The sequence below is a fragment of the Silene latifolia genome, chromosome Y, assembly GCF_048544455.1.
Source record: "Silene latifolia isolate original U9 population chromosome Y, ASM4854445v1, whole genome shotgun sequence".
Taxonomy (NCBI): Eukaryota; Viridiplantae; Streptophyta; class Magnoliopsida; order Caryophyllales; family Caryophyllaceae; genus Silene; species Silene latifolia.
The window spans coordinates 230,225,601-230,249,484 of NC_133538.1; the positions used below are offsets into that span (position 1 = coordinate 230,225,601).

The 23,884-nt window shown below is 35.8% G+C and overlaps 1 protein-coding gene and 1 long non-coding RNA gene across 3 annotated transcripts; one reads left to right on the forward strand and one right to left on the reverse strand.

Moving 5' to 3' along the window:
- Window positions 1-16,650: 16,650 nt before the first annotated feature.
- Window positions 16,651-19,692, forward strand: LOC141626276 (uncharacterized). Of its 2 annotated transcripts, none has more exons than XR_012535877.1 (2): window positions 16,651-17,770; window positions 17,915-19,692. It is a non-coding gene; the product is annotated as an uncharacterized LOC141626276 (long non-coding RNA). The 2 variants fall into 2 exon arrangements; XR_012535878.1 differs by having other exon boundaries at window positions 17,993-19,692.
- Window positions 19,693-22,515: 2,823 nt separating this feature from the next.
- LOC141630204 (uncharacterized) lies at window positions 22,516-23,852 on the reverse strand. Its single transcript, XM_074443062.1, has 3 exons — window positions 23,194-23,852; window positions 23,032-23,110; window positions 22,516-22,917 (listed from the first exon to the last, which is right to left on the reverse strand). The coding sequence occupies exons 1-3, from the start codon at window positions 23,265-23,267 to the stop codon at window positions 22,516-22,518; spliced, it is 555 nt and encodes a 184-aa protein (XP_074299163.1). The 5' UTR covers window positions 23,268-23,852.
- Window positions 23,853-23,884: the final 32 nt, after the last annotated feature.

Sequence of the window (23,884 nt, forward strand, 5' to 3'; positions counted from 1 at the left end):
ACCTACTAAGGCTATCTTTAGTCAGCAGGTCTAGGAAGCCTATCTTTAGTCAGCAAGCCTATCTTTAGTCAGCAGACGTTTCAGAGCATACATCCAGGTGATAAATGAATGCTTTGGCACATTGAGTCTGTTCCAAACCACAAGTACCCATGTTACCTTAAGTTTGATCCCCTGAAGCCACTTATAACCTGCCTGTACAGAGTACTCACCACCCATCCATAAGTCATTATGATACCCTCCCTTAAACAACTCTTTAACCTTACAAAGTTGTCTCCAGGACCAGCTAGTATTAATAGAAGGTTGCTAATCCCACCAGGAACTATCTTTGATATGCACTGCTCTGACCAAAACAGAACAGCTCGACCTACATCACTCACCTCTCATTTCAATCACTACTCAATTTGCTTCTTATATTAAACAAGTTCAGATCAACACACATACTCCCATCATCACATAAACAAACTTTCCAATAAATACAACTGCAAGTACTTAAGCAGCAGAATAAATTACCAATGGTTGGTGGCTGGTTTTAGTGGCGGATCTTGACAAAAGTTCTAAAGGGGATTATGAAAGCTGCCTATACTAATGTCATATGGACTGAGAACTCCGGTGATCATACTGTATCAAAGGGGTATAAATGGCTACAAGGGGTGCAGGATAAATGTGACTGGTTTCTATGGAATAATTCTAATATACCTAAGCATTCTTTTGTGGGATGGATGACTGTCAAAGGTAGGCTGTTTACCAAAGACAGAATGCAGGGGTTTGGTATGCCTACTACTGGCTTGTGTGAGTTTTGTTTAGTCAATCAAGAGGATCATGCCCATTGGTTATATGAGTGTGTGTATAGTCAGAAGTGCGGGGAAGGTTTAACTGAGTGGTTGGGTGTGACAGTCCCGTTGCATGATCTGGTGCAATGGAGTGTATGATGGAGAAGCAAATCCTTGATGAACAAACAAATTCTGCTGGCAGCAATCATTGCATTATGGTATCACTTATGGAAAGCTCGGAATATTTGTAGGATTGAAGCCAAATTATTTACTCCACGATTCATTATTCAGCAAGTCAGATATTCAACAAAGGTGCAAAGGGAAGCTAATGACATCTAGATTTCAGCTACCTGAGATTTTGACATTCTTTTCATTTATAATATATTTCACAATTCACCATAAAAATAATTAGGAGGTACGTTGTATTACTTATTGGCCAGAATGAAATATCGCCCTGAGATGTCAACCTAAGAGCGTTTAATTGAAGCGGGGCATCTACCAAAAGTGAGGCAGATAACAATCTTAGTCCATCCTAGATTCAATAATTGTGATTGTATAATATAGTTGATATTATACCAACAATGAACTATGCTATACTCAATAATATTCTCAGTATAATAACACAAATATCGAATCTGGGATGCACTGTCAACCCCAGATTTTGGCATTACTTATTAGCAATTGTATAATACACTACCAGAAATTACAACAATGCAAATTGACTAGAACAGGGACCGTCAGCCTCTACTTCAACTCTAAAACGTCATGAAACACATCCTAGTTTCATACCCTTCGACCCCTTTAACAACCTCGTTCAACAGACTGCAATTTGAGACAAAATAACCCGCAAAACGGCTCATACTAAAACGAATACGGGACAGTAAATGTCCGACTTTAAACTCAATATTTAATCAAGAACCTAAATCAAGTATTCCAAGCTATACTATTATACTTATACAGATGCTACTTCGTATGAATCAAAATAATCCAATAATTCACGGGGTTGATAAAGATGTTACTTACTAAACGAATACAGAGGCTACTAAAACGAATACGGCTCATACTATTATACTTATACAGATGCTACTTATACACAATAATTCAATAAATCAAAATAACAATCAATGTGATGAAATTGATAAAGATGGTATTGTATAATTTTAATGAACTGAAATTGGAATTATATAGAGGCAAAATAGATTACCTTTGCTTGAGGAAGAGGAGGGCACAGTTTAGCCGGAAACAACCAGTAGGGCCGGTGAACAAAGTATTAGCCGGAAGTAGTTCGAATATTCGGATTGGGGTAGAGGCGGACACTGTATAGACGGTGCCTTGGTGGTCGACGGTGATTAAATATTGAGGTTTTAGCAGAAGTGGGAGATTTCTGCGCGGGAAGGTGAAGGGTTTGCGTGGGGGAAGAAAAAAAATGGTGATTTATGTCGGTTACTTATTCTAAAGGGTTTTGTGTTTATTTTTTTAGTGGGTATTTATGTCGGTTCTTGTTAAAACCGACACAAAAACATATGATGGCGGTTTTTTTATTAAAAAGTATTGTCATGTATTATTACCTTTAGCGTCGTTATTAACGTTGGTTGTTAATACAACCGCCACAATTGACTTATGGTGGCGTTTCTTAAATAAAATCGCCATAAATAATTACTACTATTACGTTGGTTTTTAATTTAAACCGCCACAAAAGACCTTCTACACCATGAAAAATTCTCTCCCGCCAAATTTTTGGACTTTTCGTGGCGGTTTTATTAGAACCGCCGCGATAAAGGCGTCACGATAGGGGTTTTTTCTACTAGTATATGTAAGAGAGAAAGAATAAGAAGTCGCTCACCTAGACTACGACCGACATAAACATGCATGCAATATAGTATGATAGACAATTCTAGCTACCGTACACATACATTCTAACCAAACAAGGTCCCGTCACAGACGAGAGCTTACAAAAATTATGGAAAAGTGAGGTAATGGGTAAGAAGGGGCAAAACATGTTTGGATATGTGAGGGTAATAACCAAGCTAGCTACCTAAACAAAGCCAAATGAACCGTATCCGCTTCTAATCCATCAAAATTAAGCACAATGCCACTTGATTTGGCATAAAAAACTCACTAAACCAAATAACAACCACTACCCATAAGATATAGTGATAACATAGGAGTAAAACCGACATCATTAAAATTCTTTTTCAATTTTTTTCTTTCTTTTTCTTCGCTTTTTTTCTGGTTTTTTTTTTCTTTCTTCACTTCTTTTTCATTTTTCACTTCTTTTTTTCAAAATTCTCCTTCTCCAAATTACCAACTCCCAACTTTACAATACAAACCAAATTCGGCACAATAAACAATATACCGCAAAAACAATCTAAACTAGCTTGACAAGGCAGGCTATGTTTGGAATGTAGTTAAGGGTAAAAAAAGGCAAATTTGGCTAAATGTGGAGTTAATGGGTACAATGGAAGAAAGGGAAATGTAAGCCCCTCCCTGCATATGACACCAACCACTAACCCGAATGTATGTAGGCAATAAGAAATTGAATTTCATACTTGTGTAAATTAATGTTACATGATATGCAAGAAGTAACTACTCACAATCCTACATGAACTGGTCATGGATGACACCAGTTTTAAGGCTCTAAAAACTTATACTCCCTCCATACCACACCAATGGTAACATTGACTTTTTAACACTTGTCGAGACACGTTTTGCAACATAAATATCTTTTGTTATACATTATTAAAAATTATAAAAATTTGATATTCTTATAGCATTCATGACGATAAATCAAACAAGATCTCACATGACTATACTTTGTCTTATAGATTAAGAATATTATCGAAGATTCCCTACGACCATGAATAGTGGCAAAACGGTCAATGTTACCATTGGTCTGGTATGGAGGGAGTAAATTATAAGTAGATTGCCAAAATATCAGGTCAAATCTATTCGTTCAGCTAAATTTAAACAAAAACTCGTAGATTATGCAAATTGACTATGCTAAAAGATATTTCGTTTTCTGCAAGGCTTAAGTAAAAGGACTAAATGCAGTACAATTTCATCATTGAAATACACCGTCCCGACTCAACCTTAATGCAAAAATAAACGTGAATATTTTTGAATTTTCGAATTTTGTAAATTTTTTTTGAATTTTCAATTTTTTAAAAATGAATAACAAAAATTAAACGTGATTAACAGAAATGCAATAAAAGCAATATGCAAACACAGATATGAATGCATATACCCTTCCCAAACCAAACCATACAATGCCCTCATTATACCCAAAATAGGGAAAGAAAATGCAAACTGAAAAGAAGAGTGTAGCCGCGGAAAACCTACAAGATAACGCGAAGTACGGACCTCTTCAAACCAGCCAGCAACAAGGGAGGTCGCAAATAGCCACATAACAACGTCACTGGACGCGAATCAAAACAAGTGAACTCGATCGAGAGAGCAAAGTACTCGATCGAGTAGAATAGGATCGCGGAAGTGCTCGATCGAGTGGGTGAAGTACTCGATCGAGGGAGGAAAGTACTCGATCGAAAGATTAAAGTACCCGATCGAGATCCCTCTGTGCACGAATTCCTAGGCGTCCTTTGAAGCACCTGCAGATACGCAAATAGCGACACAAATACGACCAAAAACCAAGTCTAAATTGTTTCGCAGTCTATAGTCGTGAAAACTAATTATTGAACACGTAACAAAAACTGAAATGTTTGAAAATCAACTGAAAAGTTTTAAACTCCGGGTTGCCTCCCGGTCAGCGCTAGTTTCAGATAGGTCCCAGCTCGACCTTCTCCTCATCATCTTCCAAAGCAGCTAAATTGTCCACAACAAGGCTGCTGACTAAATGAAGTCCCCTCGGCGTCCATGAGCTTGACTTTAGGCCTCCACACCATCGCATCAACCGAAGAATAGCAGCTTCTCGCAGCGTCATGGCCTCCACCTTTTGCTTCCTCGCGCGCTTTCTTATTATACGGCATAGCCTCTTCCAAACCTCCACCCGGGTCATCAATTCTTACCGTTCCAGTCTCCAAATTCAACGTACCATGCCCGCCTCCTGGGTCTTTCAACCAGTCAAGACCCGCAGAAGAAGTAACAAAGAGATATTCCTCCAACTTGCTCCCAAACTGGGGCGGTGGTGTCAAGTCAACAACAATATGTGACGCGATAAAAGGGTTAGAAGGAACCCCATCGGGTTCAACATAAGGGATAGCATTACATGATATGACTTTCATAGGTGCCCTGCGTATACTTGACTGGGTAAAAACCAAGTTCTCCCCTCCTACCTGAAAGGTAAGTGTCCTAGCCCCGACATCCACAATTGCACCAGCAGTGTGCAAAAATGGTCTCCCTAAGATAATAAGGGTACGGGTGTCCTCGGGTATGTCTAAAATAACAAAGTGGACGGGAATAAAGAACCTCCCGATCCTAACAGGTACATCTTCTAAAACTCCTAAAGGTCATGATAAAGAACGGTCGGCCATCTGAACGGTCATCCTAGTACACTGAAACTTGGTCAAACCTAATCTCTTAGCAAGCGATAAAGGTAAGACACTAACACTAGCACCTAAGTCACATAAAGCATTGTCGATCAGGTGGGTCCCTATATGACATGGTATAGAAAAACTACCCGGGTCAGAAAGCTTAGGAGGGGTCCTATTCTGAAGAAGTGCGCTACACTCTTCAGTCAAAGCCACCGTTTAGAATTCATCTATATTCCTCTTACGTAAAACAATTTCTTTCATAAATTTTGAGTAAGAGGGTACCTGGGTGAGTAACTCGACAAACGGCACGTTAACTTTGAGACTTCGCAAAAGATCGACAAATCTGCCAAATTGTTGTTCCGTCTTTTTCCTCGGTAGCCTCCCTGGAAATGGAACTCAGGGCCTATAGGGATTATCTTCCTTCATAGATTTATCGTCAAAATTAGATTTAGACGACAAATTATCACTCTTAGCAGTAATGTTACTCGATCGAGCAACTTCACTTCTCGATCGAGAGGTTTTATCAATGCTCAATCGAGCAGTTTGAACCGATCGATCGAGAGGCTTGTTTTCCATAGTACTCGATCGAGCTGTGTTATCCCTTCGATCGAGCACTTCTTTATTAAACTTGCACGATCGACCATCAGAGACCAGTCGATCGAGCACACCATGTGAATCTGTCACAACTTCATTAAAAGACGCCTTTCCCTGAATAGTAGCATCATCCTCCGAGTCTGAAAATTCAGGATTCTCAATAGGCAACTCAAGTCATTCATAAGGAGGACCGCTCTCGGTAAGAACAGCATATACCATCTCAGGTTGCCTAAAAGTTCGCTCGACAATTACTTGAGCCAAATGAGTCCCAAGTCTCTTGATAACGTCATCTTTAGCTTGCATAATCTCTTGCGCTTGCAGCGCAAGTGTCTTCACTATAGATGTCAATTCAGCAATCTCTTCATTCTTTTTGGTAGGGGAAGGGCTTTGTTGTTGCGGCGGCCAAACAAATGGAGGCTCTTGATAGCCTCATTGCTGAAACGGATGTGGCGGCACATATGTCGGTTGTTGCGAAGGTGGGGTAAAGTTTAGGTAAGCCCCATTGTGGCTGCCATAGGAATGACCACCTTGTCTACGCTGCTTAAACGCATAGACTTCGTCGTTCTCCACCATACAAATAACAGCATTGTGCCCCGCAGCACCACATCTCTCACAGTAGACCACCTGTTGTGCCATAGTATGGAAATGAGGTGGACCACCCCAAGATTGTCTACTCTCCAACTTGTCAGATCTTGCATTCTGAGCTTCAAATTGTGCTATAATTCTGGAGACGTTAGACATCTTGGTAGAATAATCAAAGGTACTCAAGCCTTCCATTTGACGCTTTTCTCCAAAAATCATGTCTAGGTAGGACCTATTAGAACAAAACTAGAAGAAAAAATAAGAACTGCCTCAAGGAATAACTTTCTTGAGGTTAAAGACAGACAAATATAAAACAAGTAAATAAACTGGTTGCCTCCTGTTGGAATATGTGTCCTCCGACAATAATGTGATCACAACTGTCGATCATGATAATCACATGTTTAAATCTCATTTTAAGAATACATGTGGGATGTAATATTTTACAGTCAACTGGTCCACACATATCGATAATGATTGGCTCACTAGAGTTTGACATTACTGTCGTGCGACGGTGGTGATCAGTTGATCCCCTTAGGTCATACCTAAAGGGTGACACTCTTAATTGATTATATAATTGATCGTATATCGATACGGGTTAATTAAATTGCTTAAAATTGACGGACGATTTTTTGAGTATAATTGACGTGTCTTATTGTAATTCGATTAAATAAGATACGGTCTAAGTAATCAAATTGTTTTATTACTTAGATAAAATTATTGTTTACAAAACAATTGAAACTGGATGAATAATTTATTATAAATACAAGACGTTGTGATTTATAATTGATAAACCGTTTTGGTACAAGTAATTATGAATTACTAAGTCGATTTTGTACATGACGTATTTTTATTAATACGTTGATTTTTAATATGTTAAAAATACATTACAATTACACATGACTAGTAACATGTGACAATTGACAAATGAGAAATATAAAATGGACCTCCCATTTTATATAAGTGCCGAAAATGGAGGGAGTATTAGGTTTAAATTGTGTTAATTATATTTAAGTGGAAAACATGATGATTACAACCTAATATAGCCATTCATACCTATGATTTCTTGGGTAGAAAAACAAGCCCATGCATTGGCTCTCCTCCACCCTCCCCACCGGTTTTCTAAAGGGGATCATAGAGGGTTTTTCCTCTAATTATTCATTCACAATTTTACAATATAGTTTATGAACTAGATATAAATAGAGTTTCAATATTGATATTTACTTAAGAGCCTAAATGAAACAAAGTTGCATCCTTGAAAATAAATGAGATTTATGACTAAAAGTTGCAAAGAAAGATATGCCGATGTCTACAAGAGCTAAGTTAATTGTTAACCACGCTAGTGTCATTACTTAACCTCATTATGAAAATGAAATGGTTAAACCTTCTTCCGAAAAGGGTATTTTGAGAAGGACGTATATTAAATGGGTTTTCGCCTTTAAATAATGACATTGCTACGCATCATTATAAAAATGAATGAGTTAGAGATTAAAATCTCTTTCCATAAGTTTAAGATTGAAACCTTTTCAAAAGGGTATTTTGAAAGGATATGTTGGGAGCATATATGGTTTTTATCTTAATAAATTGGCAAAGCAAAATGTATTTCAATTCTTGAAATGTTTCGATTGAGTAGTCAATTACAAAACATGTGGAATTGAGTGGGAGTTTGAAATTATCATGTGAAGACATGAAATTTAATGGGAGCTATCATCTTGTAAAATTTATAACTCATTACTCATTGAGAATGACGAGCTAGTACTATCTTCACAAAGAAGTATTTGAGTTTTCAATTCTGGATGAAAATGGACTAAGATGAATCCAATCACATCATGGGATGTTGGATAGGCATTGAGAAATGCACATCAAATCAACGAGAAACGTAGGTTATTCTTATCGATGAAAATGGAATTACCATAAGCAGTCATGGTCATTCATTGAACCTAAGAATGGTTGATCACATGATTAAAGATTACTAATGTTTCCGCCATTAGAAAATCATGCACATGTCCTATCATGAATCATATGGTTAAGAGCATGATGAGTCATTGGTAAGCCATAGAAGAATTGTCATGAATTCTCGAGAAGAACTAATGAGCTATTCTAGTGTTTGACAGAACACTCTGTTATGTGACAAGAAGTTGCACATATTGAAGTTCGAAAACGCGTAAGGATTTATGAAAATCCTAAGCTATTTAAGCCAAAAAGACGAAGTTTGAAAAGATATTTGGTTATAGTAAGAAGTTACTCAAAACTAGTATTTTCAAAATTTGCTAGGACTTATGAGAAGTTCTAGGCTAATCATTTTGACAATTATTACAAGATCCTATAAAACATATACCTAGTACATTATGAGTTGGAAGAACACTTGACTAGTGCAAGTTATGTCATCCACCATAATTCATTTGTTATGTGATAAACAACAACAAAGTTCTCTCAAAGTAAAGAACCTAAACCTAGTTTGGGAAACTAGATATGTACTTGGTGAGATTCATGCTATGCTAGACAAACATGAAAATAAAGGAAAATGCAATTCAAGAGTTTGAACACGTGGACACATGGCATGTTAAACTCATGTTGCAGTAACTAGTGTTTACACACTTACAATATACATCACAAGGTGGTAATATGATATTGACTGCCTGAATGTGATGTCCACATTTGTCGTTTGAGTTATTACTAACTCACCTTTTACTTTTTTTACATCCAAACGGGTTGTAGAGACAATTGAACCCCGTTAAAGTGAACACGGATTAGCATTGTATTCGCCCATACTCACTTACATGAGGTGACGTCTCGAAGTGACTAGAGTGTGATGCGATTGATGGCAAGTTCAAGTGCCATAGAGTCATGTGAGATGACTAGTCGATCACATAGGCAGACTGTTAGGAACACTTTATCGGGCTAATGACCGCTTATAGAGTTCTGGCAAATTTATATAGCCTGGTCGTGGCGAGAGCTACTATAGTATTCAAATGAGTCGATTCTTTTGACTAAAGATTGTTCGCCTAAGGTGGCACAATTTCAGATTAACTTTGATTTATGTTACTACGACCTTCGTAAATCGGGTCAAATTGGCATATTTTGGGTTATGATGGATGTGGCTAGTCGAAGGGAATAAGTGCGATAGGAATTGTCCACCCCTTGTCAGGGTTATAACAATATCTCAGGGCCACTCGAGGAGTAATGAACTGGAAATGCGTGGCCACGCACGGAAGGTATCTATGGTAGATAATTCCGGTCAATCAGTTATTCTCCAGATCGAGGAAACCACTCTCGATATGATCACTTGCAAGTACAACCTGAAAGACGCCTTGCATTGAGTGGGAGATAGTAATAGAACAAGAGAATTGGTGACGCACACTTGTCGATGACAAGTGGGAGATTGTTGGAATATGTGTCCTCCGACAATAATGCGATCAAAACTGTCGATCATGATGATCACATGTTTAAATCTCATTTTAAGAATACATGTGGGATGTAATATTTTACAGTCAACTGGTCCACACATATCGATAATGATTGGCTGACTAGAGTTTGAAATTACTGTCGTGCGACGGTGGTGATCAGTTGATCCCCTTAGGTCATACCTAAAGGGTGACACTCTTAATTGATTATTTAATTGATCGTATGTCGATACGGGTTAATTAAATTGCTTAAAATTGACGGACAATTTTGTGAGTATAATTGACGTGTCTTATTGTAATTCGATTAAATAAGATACAGTCTAAGTAATCAAATTGTTTTATTACTTAGATAAAATTATTGTTTACGAAACAATTGAAACTGAATGAATAATTTATTATAAATACAAGACGTTGTGATTTATAATTGATAAACCGTTTTGGTACAAGTAATTATGAATTACTAAGTCGATTTTGTACATGACGTATTTTTATTAATACCTTGATTTTTAATATGTTAAAAATACATTACAATTACACATGACTAGTAACATGTGACAATTGACAAATGACAAATATAAAATGGACCTCCCATTTTATATAAGTGCCGAAAATGGAGGGAGCATTAGGTTTGAATTGTGTTAATTATTTTTAAGTGGAAAACATGATGATTAAAACCTAATATAGCCATGCATACTTATGATTTCTTGGGTAGAAAAACAAGCCCATGCATTGGCTCTCCTCCACCCTCCCCACCGGTTTTCTAAAGGGGATCATAGAGGGTTTTTCCTCTAATTATTCATTCACAATTTTACAATATATTTCTAGTGTTAGAAATTATTCTACTCTCGAACATTACTAGAACTTAGAGATAGAAAATACTCAATTTCTTCCCTTCTCTTGGCCGAATAAACAAGAGACCAAAATAAATATTTTGGGTCATTTTTAGTAAGATTAATATTGTTCTAGGTCTAATAATATTAGTCTTTTAACAGGTTACCTTGGGTATAAACTTTTGGGAGGGATTCTATTTTGGATCCTTGTTCATCCATTATAAGGAAGCTCAAGAACAAGTGAGAAGGAGAACTCATTTGTGCCCAAATATCCGAAACCTCAATGTAAGAGTGACGATTTCTTCTCTTATCTTATTTATGTTTGCATGCATAAGATCTAGTTTTAATTTTATGACTAAATTAAAATGTGACATATATGAATATGTTATTTAATGGAATTAGTGAATCCTACCACCTCCCCGGCAACGGCGCCAAAATTTGACACGGCTGTCGCAACCCTATCAAAAATAAACCTAACTGGTTCTAATTAATGTAGCAGAGGTAAGTCGGGTATCGTATTCCACAGGGAGGCGGTCACTATTGACTTGTCTAACTCGGTCTGTCGGTGTCACTAGGCTTTTTGTTTGTTTGAAGTACTAAATTAAAACAAAAAGTAAAGGCAATAGATAAACTAAAATTGCTGTAAAAGTAAGATGTGATCAAATAAGAGAGAGAAATGCTAGGATTGTCGGTTCACCATGGTTTCCTAGGGCTCCAATCTAGGGTCAAAGGTTGGCATAAACTCGGTTTGCAGGGTAGTGAAAAGGTCCTTCCGGTCCGCTATTCGCCCCAAAACATTACTAACTTAGCTTCCGCCCTCATAGAATGTCCTAATGTTCACTGCAGGTCTTACCCCTTCCAATCTTCTGATCTAGGTTAAGACGTACCAAATCAACTAGCTAAATGCATCGACTCAAGCAGCTAATTACTGTTAAACGCGGTGATTAACAACACAAACGAATTCAGCCTAGCCTAATCACCTAATCTTAATCTCCCTAATTACCATGACTCCCCTATGTCCTAGCATAAAGGAATTTAGCTACGCATAACGACAATAAAACTGAAAACAATTGATAAAACTATACTAAACAAGGTATGAAGATGAGATAACAAACAAAAGAATTAAATGTTTGCAAAAGGAAATAATACTATGAATTAAAGAGAGAAAGGAATTACACAATTGAGATCCGGAAATTGAAAGCAACGTTGAACAAGAGTAATTAAGTTCTGAAGTTAATGAGAAACTGAATGAAAAGATTCAAGATACCTAAACCTAATTAAGTCTCTCCTATATATAGGGGAGATATTTATTAACCTAATGCGATAACTTAAATAATAAGTTAATAAGTTCACGCAAGAAAATCTCGCGTCAGATAACAAACTGGTTGATCGAGCACTTTGAATCTACTCGATCGAACATCTTCCACCAAAAACCTTTCGATCAAGTATAAAAACTACTCGATCGAGGAACACCAATTAGCCACATCTCGATCGAACATAGCAGGAGTTCGATTGACTGGTCTTCACCATCAAAAAGATCTCGATCGAGCATATAGGCCAGCAAAGCTCTCGATCGAGTTAACTGCCACTGAAAACAGCACATAGCTCATTGATTTAGCTTCCAAGACGTCTTCACGCATCCCAAGCCAGCAGTATTTCCGCTCCAAATCTACTCATCTCCTACATGCGAGCTAAAGGGACAGTAAAAGGCTCAATTCTGCTTCTTTCAGGTCCATTCATGCAATTAAAGCCAAACGAACCAAAGTACTATTCGGGGCATTTCGTAGCCTAAAACTACGGGAATTGCATTGAAATGCGTGCAAATAAGACTTAAAATGATTATATAAAATGCACGCATCATCTAAACTGAATTTTATCAGGGAATTTTTGTCCCAGTTTTAGTTCCACCATAACTCGTGCAACCCCTAACCTAGTTTTTTGATCAGTTGCAGTGTCACTTTTGATATATTTACCCACCAGATTTGCAATTTTAACCAATATTTTACTCCAGAATTTCAAATGCAAATTTGGAAGTCGAATCCAAGCAGGTACACTCTTAACCTCATCTTTAATCAAATATACATAAAAAGACGATATTCCATGGCTTAATGATCAAAGAACTGAATTAGTGATGGGGGTATGCATTTTACAAAATGGCGTCGTTGCCGAGTAATTGATTTTCCACTAGCAACCAAACCTACATAAAAAGACGATACTAAAGATAAATACACATAAACATGTTTTAGAGAAAACAAAATGAAAAAGAGATGACTAATGATTTACCTTTTAGAAGGGATACATGATCTTCCATTATATACTCCCTCCAATTCACAATAAACTTCCATATTTCTTTTTTCGTCTATTCACGATAACTTCCCAATTTCTTTTTTTGGTAAGTGTTTGTGTGGTTCAAATTTAATTATATGGTAGGGTAGTGTTTTCTCTATTTTTTTTTATCAAAATAAGAGGGTAAGTTTATTTTGAACTAGGTAGTATCCCGCACTTCGCGCGGCCTGTTTTAATATTTTATGATTATAATTGAAGAAAAATTATATAATTCATATATGACCTTCAATATTTCTCTTATAATTTTTTTTTCTCAAATTTAATATTTTTAGGTTTAACTTCAATGTTTTAAAATAAAATACATAAGAGTTTTAATTAAAACTAATAAGTGATGATTAATTCTGCATGATCAACGTTTTATAAATAAATTTGTGACTGGTGAAATATCATATTAATCAAAATAAAATTTATTCGAATAATACAACAATCAACAATAAGTTCTCAAATTATATCATTTCACGATACTTTATGTCTCAAAACAATTAATATTTATTCAAAATGATGTGAACATAATTTTATGTAATTTTTAATTTTTTATGTATAACATGTGACATTTATCTATCAAACATATAGAGTTCAAACTCAACTTATTCAAATGTTTTGACTGTGTCTTGCATGTGATATGTGTCAAACATATCTATGAGAAATTTGCACCTTTTGTTTTTTTAAACAATTATATATAATGATATTTAAGAGTTTATTACCTATAAATATAAAAGGTTGAACTTTCTCAAATATTATTTTTTGATGTTTAACTTCAAAGTATTTAAAAGATAACATATAAAATATTTAACTAAAAGTAATACGGAGTATTTGGTTAGTCATAATCAATATTTTATATTTGACTTATACATATTTAATTAAAGATATTAAAGAAAAATGTAACGTGTTTTCTACTTTTTCATGTTGTTTATAATACTATATTACTTAATAATCATTACTTTGTTTTGACTATTCAAATGCACTTATTCAAATTATTGTAAGATATAAATGTTTCACAATCTTAACTATTGAAAGTAATGATGTATTTCTTGAAAAAACATATTGTGTATGTATATATGTACTTGTTCAATTAATATATCTTTTAGTTAAAACATCCTCAAGATTATACAACTAACCTTGACATTAATTCTCGACTTATAATTAGTACTTCTATGGTCAATGTGTTCTATGTATTGTTTTGTATTTTTAGTTAAGTTTATAACTTATGCTTATGTTTTACTAAATACTAATGATCAGATTGGATATGTGACATGACAAATTAAGCCTACAATGAACAATGAACATATCCAGCTTTATATTTAGTTATTGTAATGCTAAATGTAAAGTAGAGGTAGTATATGAAATCATTCCTAAATATTGTATATGTTGGTGAATTAGCCTATGGTTCTTTAGCAACTTAGTGAATTTTTTGTATATATACACAGTGAATTGTTTGCTTGTTCATAATATCTTTATAAAAAGATAAATAATTGGTTGAGAAAGAGGGATATAGTTTTAAAACTGGAAAAAGTACATACTTACATAGCAAAATTGAAACTTAAAATACCCTAAATTTGTAAATACTCATATCCCTCTATATATTCCATTTTACTCTCTCATTTCTTTTTTTTACTATTATCGTCCTCTTTAGTATATTGGGAAGATTTAAAGAAACACAAACTATGAACAACTTATGCTACCCTTCAAATTAAATAGAGTTATGACAATTTGATGAAAATATTATTAATTAGTTATCTTGGGCAATATTGAATGGTCAGATTTTCTTTTATCAACTTAGCTTGCAAAGCAAGGAATAAAAATTTTCTCTTATCACAAAGTACTTTAATTGCAGATTATATATGAAATATGATAATCATCAGAGACATAATACGAAATACATGGGAACATGGCAATCAAATACATTTCTCTTAAACTATAATAAAAATGGCAGGCTAACTACATTAAACTCAATGCATTAAGAATATACTTTCATGTTGAGTAACACTTGTACAAATCCGAGCCCGTTTCCTTCATTATCACTGGCCATTTAACCATTATGATTAAATAAGTTTAATACAAATAATTAAAGAAATAATTTTAGTATGAGGTTGGTACCTTAGGAAAGTTTCTATTACACACTTTTTGTAGATAACATTTCAGGTGCACAAAAATTATACTGATAAAAGTTTCCATTGAACTCCACATTATTTTAAATCCTTGTAGCGATGCAATTCCGAAGCAGCTAAATAAAATCGAGAAAGATAAGGTACTGATAATTATGTACTTTAAAAGCTTAACATCTAGGCAAATATTTTTTAATATGAGAGGAGGAAAAAGATAGAAGAACTCTAACACTAAGATGAAAGAACTACTTGTTATAAATATTTGAGAATTTATATCTACCTTCTCTTCTACCTTCTCCTCTCACAATCGATTAAAATATCGTTTCTTTTGCTTCATCTACTTGCTTTTCGACCCCACATGATATATACAAAATTTAATCAATTGTGAGAGGGAAAGGAAGAAGGTAGAAGAAAAGGTTGGAGGGAGAAGGTCTATAGCACCCCTCTAAATATTTATACTTGTGTATGGCTACATATGTAGGAAGGAGGTCAACGAAAAATTTCGTTGGAAGTTGAGGCATTTATTGAATATTTGAACATGTAGCACATTCGTTCTAAATTGCCCATTTGAATCTATAATGCTCCATTTACTATTTCATAGAACTGGCTAATTGACTAAATTCGACGTCTAAAGTTATTGGAATTATAATCCACATCGTACTCCTCCCTTAGTTATTTTACTACCTATGAAAAATTTGGTGCATCTGGACATACATCGTATACTTGTATGAACATACTTTTGATATTTATGATGTATTTTTTTTAAAAATAATTTTTTCTATATGCCACGTGTCGAATCCACACTTTCGCAAATTAACTAAGATCTTCCACTTTCCTTATTTGTCTATCTTTTGTGGTTACAATATCTTATGACCCCATATTCTCTCTCTTAAGTTCATTTACATCCACATATCATACCCCACTAAATTCTACCTAAAAACAATTGTGGAAGAACATAGTGAATAAGAGGGAGTATCTTTTAGTAGTTTTTTTAAGTTATGTTTTTAAGAAATACAATGACTCTTCTAAATATATTTTTCTTAGGATTTAATGGTTTAAGTTTTATAACTTTCTCAAAATGTCTTTTTACGTAAACATAAAACATTATGAGACACTCACTTTAATCATCTCTCTACAAATAAAAATATTTCAATAAATATGAAGAAAATGCGCACCAAAAAAAATATAATGTAAATTATACTCAATTTGAAGCATTTTTCGCAATGAACATTATTCACGTTTTAAAATTTATATCAAAATAATTTTTTAATAAATTTAGTATCAAATCACCATAATTATTTAATTTAATTTTATAATAAAATTTATTAAATTATAATATATTTTGCTGAGATTTATACAGCATTTATTATGTTTATATTTAATATTCAAATTTGTAATTAATACTTTGTATTTAATCTTTGGGTTGACACGCCACGCGATCCACGCGTTTAATGGAACCCGCTTATATATATATATATATGGCGGGTTCGATTTAATCGAGTTACGGTGCGAACCGTACGAACTATCCCAAATCAATAAAACATCCACTGACATTTCAATTGTAGCTATTCTCCACCTGTATGCTCCCTGACATTTATTCGTATCCTTTTTCTCTCTCACCCCGACACGCTATGACACCACGACCTCCGATCGCCTATGTCGGACCATCAATCATAGCCGGAAAACGTAGACACCCCCAATGCGACCACCTAATCTACCAACGATGTCGACCTTCACCATAGTCGACCCCGTTCTTATTCCGTTTATCTCCTTTATGCTTCACATCATTGATTCATCTCGCCGGAAGCACAAGACCTGTACGCCGGAGAAATTAAATTTGTGACGGGAAATCTTCTGCAATGGTATGATCAAATGGAGCCGGTGATGGCTTTTTGGATGACTGGTAAGGTTATTAATTTAGGAATTCCGGCTAGGCATGGTGGTGGTTGGATAATAAGGTGGTCTTTATTGCTGTTGGTGACAACTGGTGGTTGTCAGGTTGAAGACGAGGGGTGGTGGCCGGTGGGTGTGGTATTGTTGTGTCAGGGGTGGGGTTAGTCGTGCTATTTAGTTGGATACATAAAATGTGTCGCCAGATACATGAAGGTATACTACCAGATACACAAATTGACAAGTGTATCTGAATGCATAAATATGTGTATCTGGAATAAGTAATATGTGTATCTGGAATAAGTAATATGTGTATCTAGGTAATGTAGGCTTCGAATCAAAAGCGTTTGTGGTTATTCAAGTGGTCACCGCATTGAGAGTGACGATAGTGGTCTGCACAGTGAAAGCGACGGTGGTCGGCGCATCGCTACCTTATTGTGGATGATAGTGACGGTGTTCATTGTTAGCTTAACTTATTGATGGAAAACCAGTGTCTTTGTTTGTTCACATCATTATTAATTTATTATTATTCCAGTAATGACAATGTTGTCTTATGGGCTGTGGCGTAATTGCTAGGAAGGGGAGATATGGTAGATCAGTAGGGCACAATCACCAGCCACCAATTGATGGATCCGATGCACCAATAATCATTGAATGAGAGCCGTTATAGAAGCACATGGGATACGAGCGTAGGACAGCTACCAGAATTGTATTCCTTTTCTTTTGTTTATCGAAGGGGATTGCTGCCTATGTAAGGAAGTTGTAGTATGACACTTAATTATCAAGAATGAAAATTAATCTTTTTCCTGCTCTAATATAATGCATTCCATTTTCCTTTTAAGGACATTTTAGGCAGCCATTTCGTCGTCGGCTTCTTCACTGAGTGTTCTTTTTTGTTTGTTCTTCTAGAACCAGTGATTCTTTGTCCCACCATGTGCACGGACAAACCAGTAATTGTGCTAGAGTGGTTGTTATCTTAATGCGCAGATTACACAGAGGAAAATCCAAAGTTGCTCACAATATGTGAGCATCATTTTCATCTCTATTGCATTCTTGGGTGGATGGAAAGAAGTGATGCTTGTCCTGTGTGTGATCAGGTTAGTAAGTTGATGTCTTCATGTTCTATCCTACCCAGAGACGGTGTCACCGACTAAAAAAACATGGTTTTCTTCACTTAATTATAGTCTATTTAAGATAGATGTGTCAGGCTTTCTCATATACTGTTTTCAAAGTGATTACCGATATATAACTACCATAGACTAGTTAGTTAGATATCTCATATTACCAACTGGATACATTATTTACTATGAAAATACCCTTCTTAGTTATTATTACTTCAGATACTCATGGTATTGATACCGGATACACATTGTATTACTACCAGATACACAAATCGATTTGTGTATCCGGTAATAGTACCATGTGTACCTGGACTGATATTTTGTATTTCCATTGCCATAACCTGCGACACCACCTTACCAATGATCCCCACAACCATCATGAGTCATCGGCAATCACCTATACACACGTCAATAACCTCATCGGCAACCAGAAGTCGTTGCGCCGGTGTGTCACCTAACCTGCCCTCATGTCAGAATAGCTTTTTTATTTGTATTTAACCCCCAATAGATTGAAATTTGCAGCTGGCAGCTCAAGATCGAAAACAGAAGATCGATAACGTTGCTCATTGTAAAATAGGTACTCTATATTGAACTGTTAAGAAGATGGTATGGTCTTATTGTAGAGCAACAAAGTATTGAACCGGAAAGAGTGAATGATAATCTTGTTCCAATCCAAATAATTTTTTTATAAACACCTTCAGTTTCTCAATCTTGGGACAAATTCAGAATTTGTTATATATACTCATACAACAGAAAGAATATCCCATGATATCATGAATTTGGTATTAAATACTCAGTAGTTATCGACCAATTTGCGTTTAGCTTCATCTGAAATATCCTTTTTTTTCCTTAAGAGTTCTTCCTTTTGTCTCAGGAAGCCATATACTGCTACAAATATGGCACTAAAAGCACAAAAGACTGTAAATGGCGAAGGTCCGTGCAATTGACATCAAAACCGGTTCAGACTGAGTTAATGCCGAGTATTTAACCTTAGTGGTGATACTCCGTCTATATCTATCTTAGTTATTTAGATTTTAGACTGACTGTCAATATAATGTTAACGGAAATTTTATGTTGTTATTTAGTTTTCTGAATTCGGATGGGGACAAACTTTATGTTACTTTCAGTAGGATGGGACAAACTTTATCTTCGTCATTTATTGCAGGTGTTCTTGACGTAGTTGAATACTTTCAGTAGGATGGGAGATCCGTCCCCATTCTGCACGCATGCAGGAATTCGAAAGATGGGCTAAACCAGTTTGTTGCCCTCAGTGCTGACGCATCACTTTATGTTACTGAATGAAGAGCAGAATGAAGTTCCTTATCACTCCACCAACGTCCTAACTGAAGCCGCGGTGATCAGAACTAAGAATGCCAGACTCAACTGATCCAAAGGGGTGTTGTATCACGAGTGATCAGATTTTACTGCTTTTGTTTCCTTTTATCGTGCATCCCTTGGTGAATTATTACTACCTCAGAGTAGCATACTATATAGAGAACCGAATATTGTAAGAAATACTCATGAACTGCAAGTAAAAATAAAAATATCTATAATCATGGTTTGGTATTTGATTCCTCTCATATAAAGGATACTTTTATATTTCATCTTAGAAATGGTAACAAGTATCTGTCTCTAAGCCTATAGCTTTATATGGTTGACAATTGAAATTCTATAGTTATACAAAAACAGACATGCTAATTATGTGTATCTAGTAAGGTAACTGAGTGTATCTAACTTGGTAAAGAAGTGTATTATCTAGCAAGATAAAGGAGTGTATCTAGTTTACTAGAGATATGTATCTAGTAAGTTAAAGGAGTGTATCTAGCAAACTAAAGGAGTATATCTAGCATGCGAGAGATGTGTATCTAGCAAGGTAAAGGAATGTATCTAGCATCTTAATATGATGATTCAAACATAAAGATTATTTCAATTTAGGTAATTTTCCAACTTTTTTGTTTGATTTAATAGAAATTATTTAATTTTCTTGATACAGTTTTCAGCTCATTTTTAATTATTGTTGTGAGGTTGATTGGAAATTTGATCTATTGATTGATCTCAAGATTGTTGGACTTGGGTCAAGAATTGTTTTGCAAATCTGGGTTTGTTGCATTTTATGTTTTAAGTTTTAAACCTTGACTGGATTATTGGATTTTCACACCTTTAGGATAAAATAAAGGACAAATTTCATACTTGAAAGTGCCATTCAAGGCCTAGAAATGTCATTGTTTCAAACAGGTGCCAAAACAGGCTATCCATAGCATTGCACGAATCAGATGTTTCTTGCAGAGGTCGTAACTCCCTGCTCTCTTGGCATTTTCTGGTCCATGCTATATCAGTTTAAAGCTAAAGGTGTTAGCTATCATTACAAAAAAGAATCACCCATAAATGTTTCCTGGAACTCGAGATATGGAGCTTTGAGTGATAGCAGGTCGTGGCTGACCTGTGCTGTACATTTCAGCATGCATTAGAAAGTTTCAGATAGCATAACTCTTGATCCAAGATGAACCACGAGGTGACCAATATACCAAATCGAAGCTAGATGAGTTAGCTACACTCTCCAAAAAGAATTACCCCATGATGTTTCCTGGTTTGGGAAATATGAGCATTTTAATACTGACAGGTCATTTGCTAGGAGACGAGTTGCATTCTGCGTGATAGCCTTTGAAGCTCTATTGTGAAAAATTTACTCAATGAATCTTGCTGATTCCAAATCCATAAGAAAGTATAATTCTTCAAGAATTTATGCGTATAAAGAACACAAAAATTAACCGGATAAAACTCCAGATATAGAGCTTGAAAGTAAGGCCTGATGTACAGGCACCTTCAGAATGCTATAAACCAGTTTGCTCATTAATTGCATAATCTTGTGATGGATTCTTAAGTACAATTTTATGTTGCCCTCTAGATGAGAATAAAGGGATCCTTACTCCTTAGTTCCTGGGGAAAACTCCTCGACCTCAAATTTGCGCATTACAGTCACTTGGACCGCTCCATGGATGGTACTTGATTTGTTGGTAGGATATATTGTGAAATACCCATACTACCAGCTCCTGTTGTACTGAACCTCTTCCATCTTCGTATTCTCCGAAAGCTTGATTCAACGAAGGAAGTTACCGCTGCTCGTCTCAACACGGTGCCATTTATCATTCTTCTCCTCATGCTCCTTCTTTCTCCCCTAATCTGTAGAATCCTACCTTCTTCGACCTCGACTTTGACCTCTTCCTTCTTCAACCCTGGAAGATCCACTTTAAACACATGTGCTTCCTGGGTCTCCTTCCAGTCTACCAGAGTGTTCTCAAACTGAGCAGTGTCAAGAGCAGTCCCGGGTAAATTGGCTAGAGTCGAATTCAGGATTCCATCAAAAAGGGCCCCAAACGTCTAGGGAAAACGGGTCAAAAAGTTGGTTTTTCGATCGCCAAAGAAGCTTGGGATTAGAGACATGTATGGAAGATAAAAGGATGCTAGATTTTGTGAAGGATGCTAGAGTTTGTGTAAGCCTAGCATCTTAATAAAGATGCATATTTTGATCATGCTTTTATGGTATAGTTGTTTAGGCGTATAGTACCGATACATGGCTAACAACAATGTGGTTAATGCTAAATTTGTTCAAAGTACTACGTAGTTTAGAAAGGTTGTACTAATGTAATGTGTTTAGGAGCTTCTATAACACATTCAATCTTAAATTTAGCTGGTTAATATTGTCATATGTTCTCAGAGTTCATACTTTCCCAATTTCCATGCAATTTTCTTAATCCAGTTTCACTGTAATCAGTGTAACGGACAGGAACTCCATCAGTTGAAATGAGAGTTTAGGAAAACTTCGGTCAAAATTATCAGTCACGGGAATGCACCACAACAGTATTGGTTGTATCACAGTCTTATTCTCCATATCCGAGAGCATGGAGTTCGTGATATAAATTTTACTAATCTTGTCACACTAGGTGAACGGAGGAGCTACTTTTCTTTTCTCTCTTTGCTTGCTCACTTTGCTCCCGTCTTACTTGCTGACTTGTTACTGATTTTCTAATGCTAAAATGACAACTACAAATTTGAAGATTTTCGTGTTTAGAACAAGAATGATGGTACTGAGGAATCGCTGTTCATTGCTTTTTTCTTGTCAAACTCCGTTCAGATAATGGTTGAGAATGCAGTGAGCAATATGAAGGTCGCATTGAAATGTAAAGCAATATAATTATTATGCCTGTTAAAATGTCGAAAGTTTTCCATGTCCTGTTAACCTTTAACTGTATATCTGTACACTGTAGGCTTGTATAAAGATCTAGCAATGGTTCAATTGATCAACCTATATAGTCTGATAAATTGATCAACCTATATAGTCTGATTATCAATCAAATGGTTCATGGAAATGAACAACTTGAATCAACAATTTTATCCAAATTTCAGCAAAGACAAGTTCGTAAGACTTACTAAATTGATAACTTGTACTGCAAAACCATATCGACATATTACCTTTCGTTGCTCCAATCTAATATATGCAGAAAGATGACCACCTATCTTTTCAAATATAGCTAGTAATAAAACCGTCTCTTCTCTCTCGACTGGATCATTATGTTCATGCGAGTTCCCGTGCCCAGCACCTCCATCTTTGTGAGTGATTGATGTTGGAACCAGAGTGTCCACCATAAAGTCTGATGCCAAGAGCTCTTTATGGGCTACCATCAGCAACGCACACAACTCAACCATCTTTCCTTGTTTCAAATATAGTAAAAATTCACAGTAGACATCTGTCGTCTTCAGTACAAGCAATCTTATTGTCTCCAATATATTCCTCTGTCAAAAGCAATTGAAATAAGAGCAAGACACCATCGGATATTAAATGGGTCAAACTCTATGCAACACCAACAAGAATATGATCCTACTAAGTTGTAATCTGATGCACCATACAAATTCGTCACGACAGAGAAGCACTACAAGATCACTGGCAGACTTATTCTTCATCCAGCGTCGGATATAAAAATCATCCCTGTGAAAAGAGCAAACAATCACACGACAAAAGAATAATAGAAGAGCAAAAACTATAAGATGTTTAGAGTAACAACGCAATACCGAATACTTTCAAGTGCAACATTGAGTGGCAATGCTGCCTTAATTTTTGTGAGTTGGTTAGACTGACATGTCATGCTGATGTGTAATGTACAGCTAACATAGGTAGTTATACAGCTGTAAATAGGTTGTTATAACAGAATCATTGTATATATACCCCTCACCCAACGATAGATTAGTGGATCAACAATTTTATCCAAATTTCAGCAATCAGCATAACAATTTCACAATATCTGGACTTATTAAGCACCATGTATAATCAATTACAACAGAAATTCAAAATCAAAGCCTAATTTAACATTGTTCAGCATTGAAGTTATCATAAAATGGTCTTATTCGATTTTATTGTCGCCGGCGACGAGCGAAAACAAGGGTGGTCGTTAAATCTGCGGGGAAAGATAGAGGGACGAAGATGGATGGAAAGAAGCGCCGTCGACAACGAGATCTGATGGAGGAGCAATGGTGGTGTGCCGACGAGACTGACGCCGGAGCTCCGGTGATGATATGGTGGTGGTGGTCTGACGAATAAGGATGAAGGAGTTATGGGGTTAGTGTATGTGGTTGGAGAAAGATGAAACACGGGAATAATAAGTCATCTAATATCAGCCTTTGATTTATTTGATCTAAGGGCTGAGATAGAATTCGTACGGTTCGCACCCTAATTTAGTTCGCACGAGATCCTGATTCTATATAT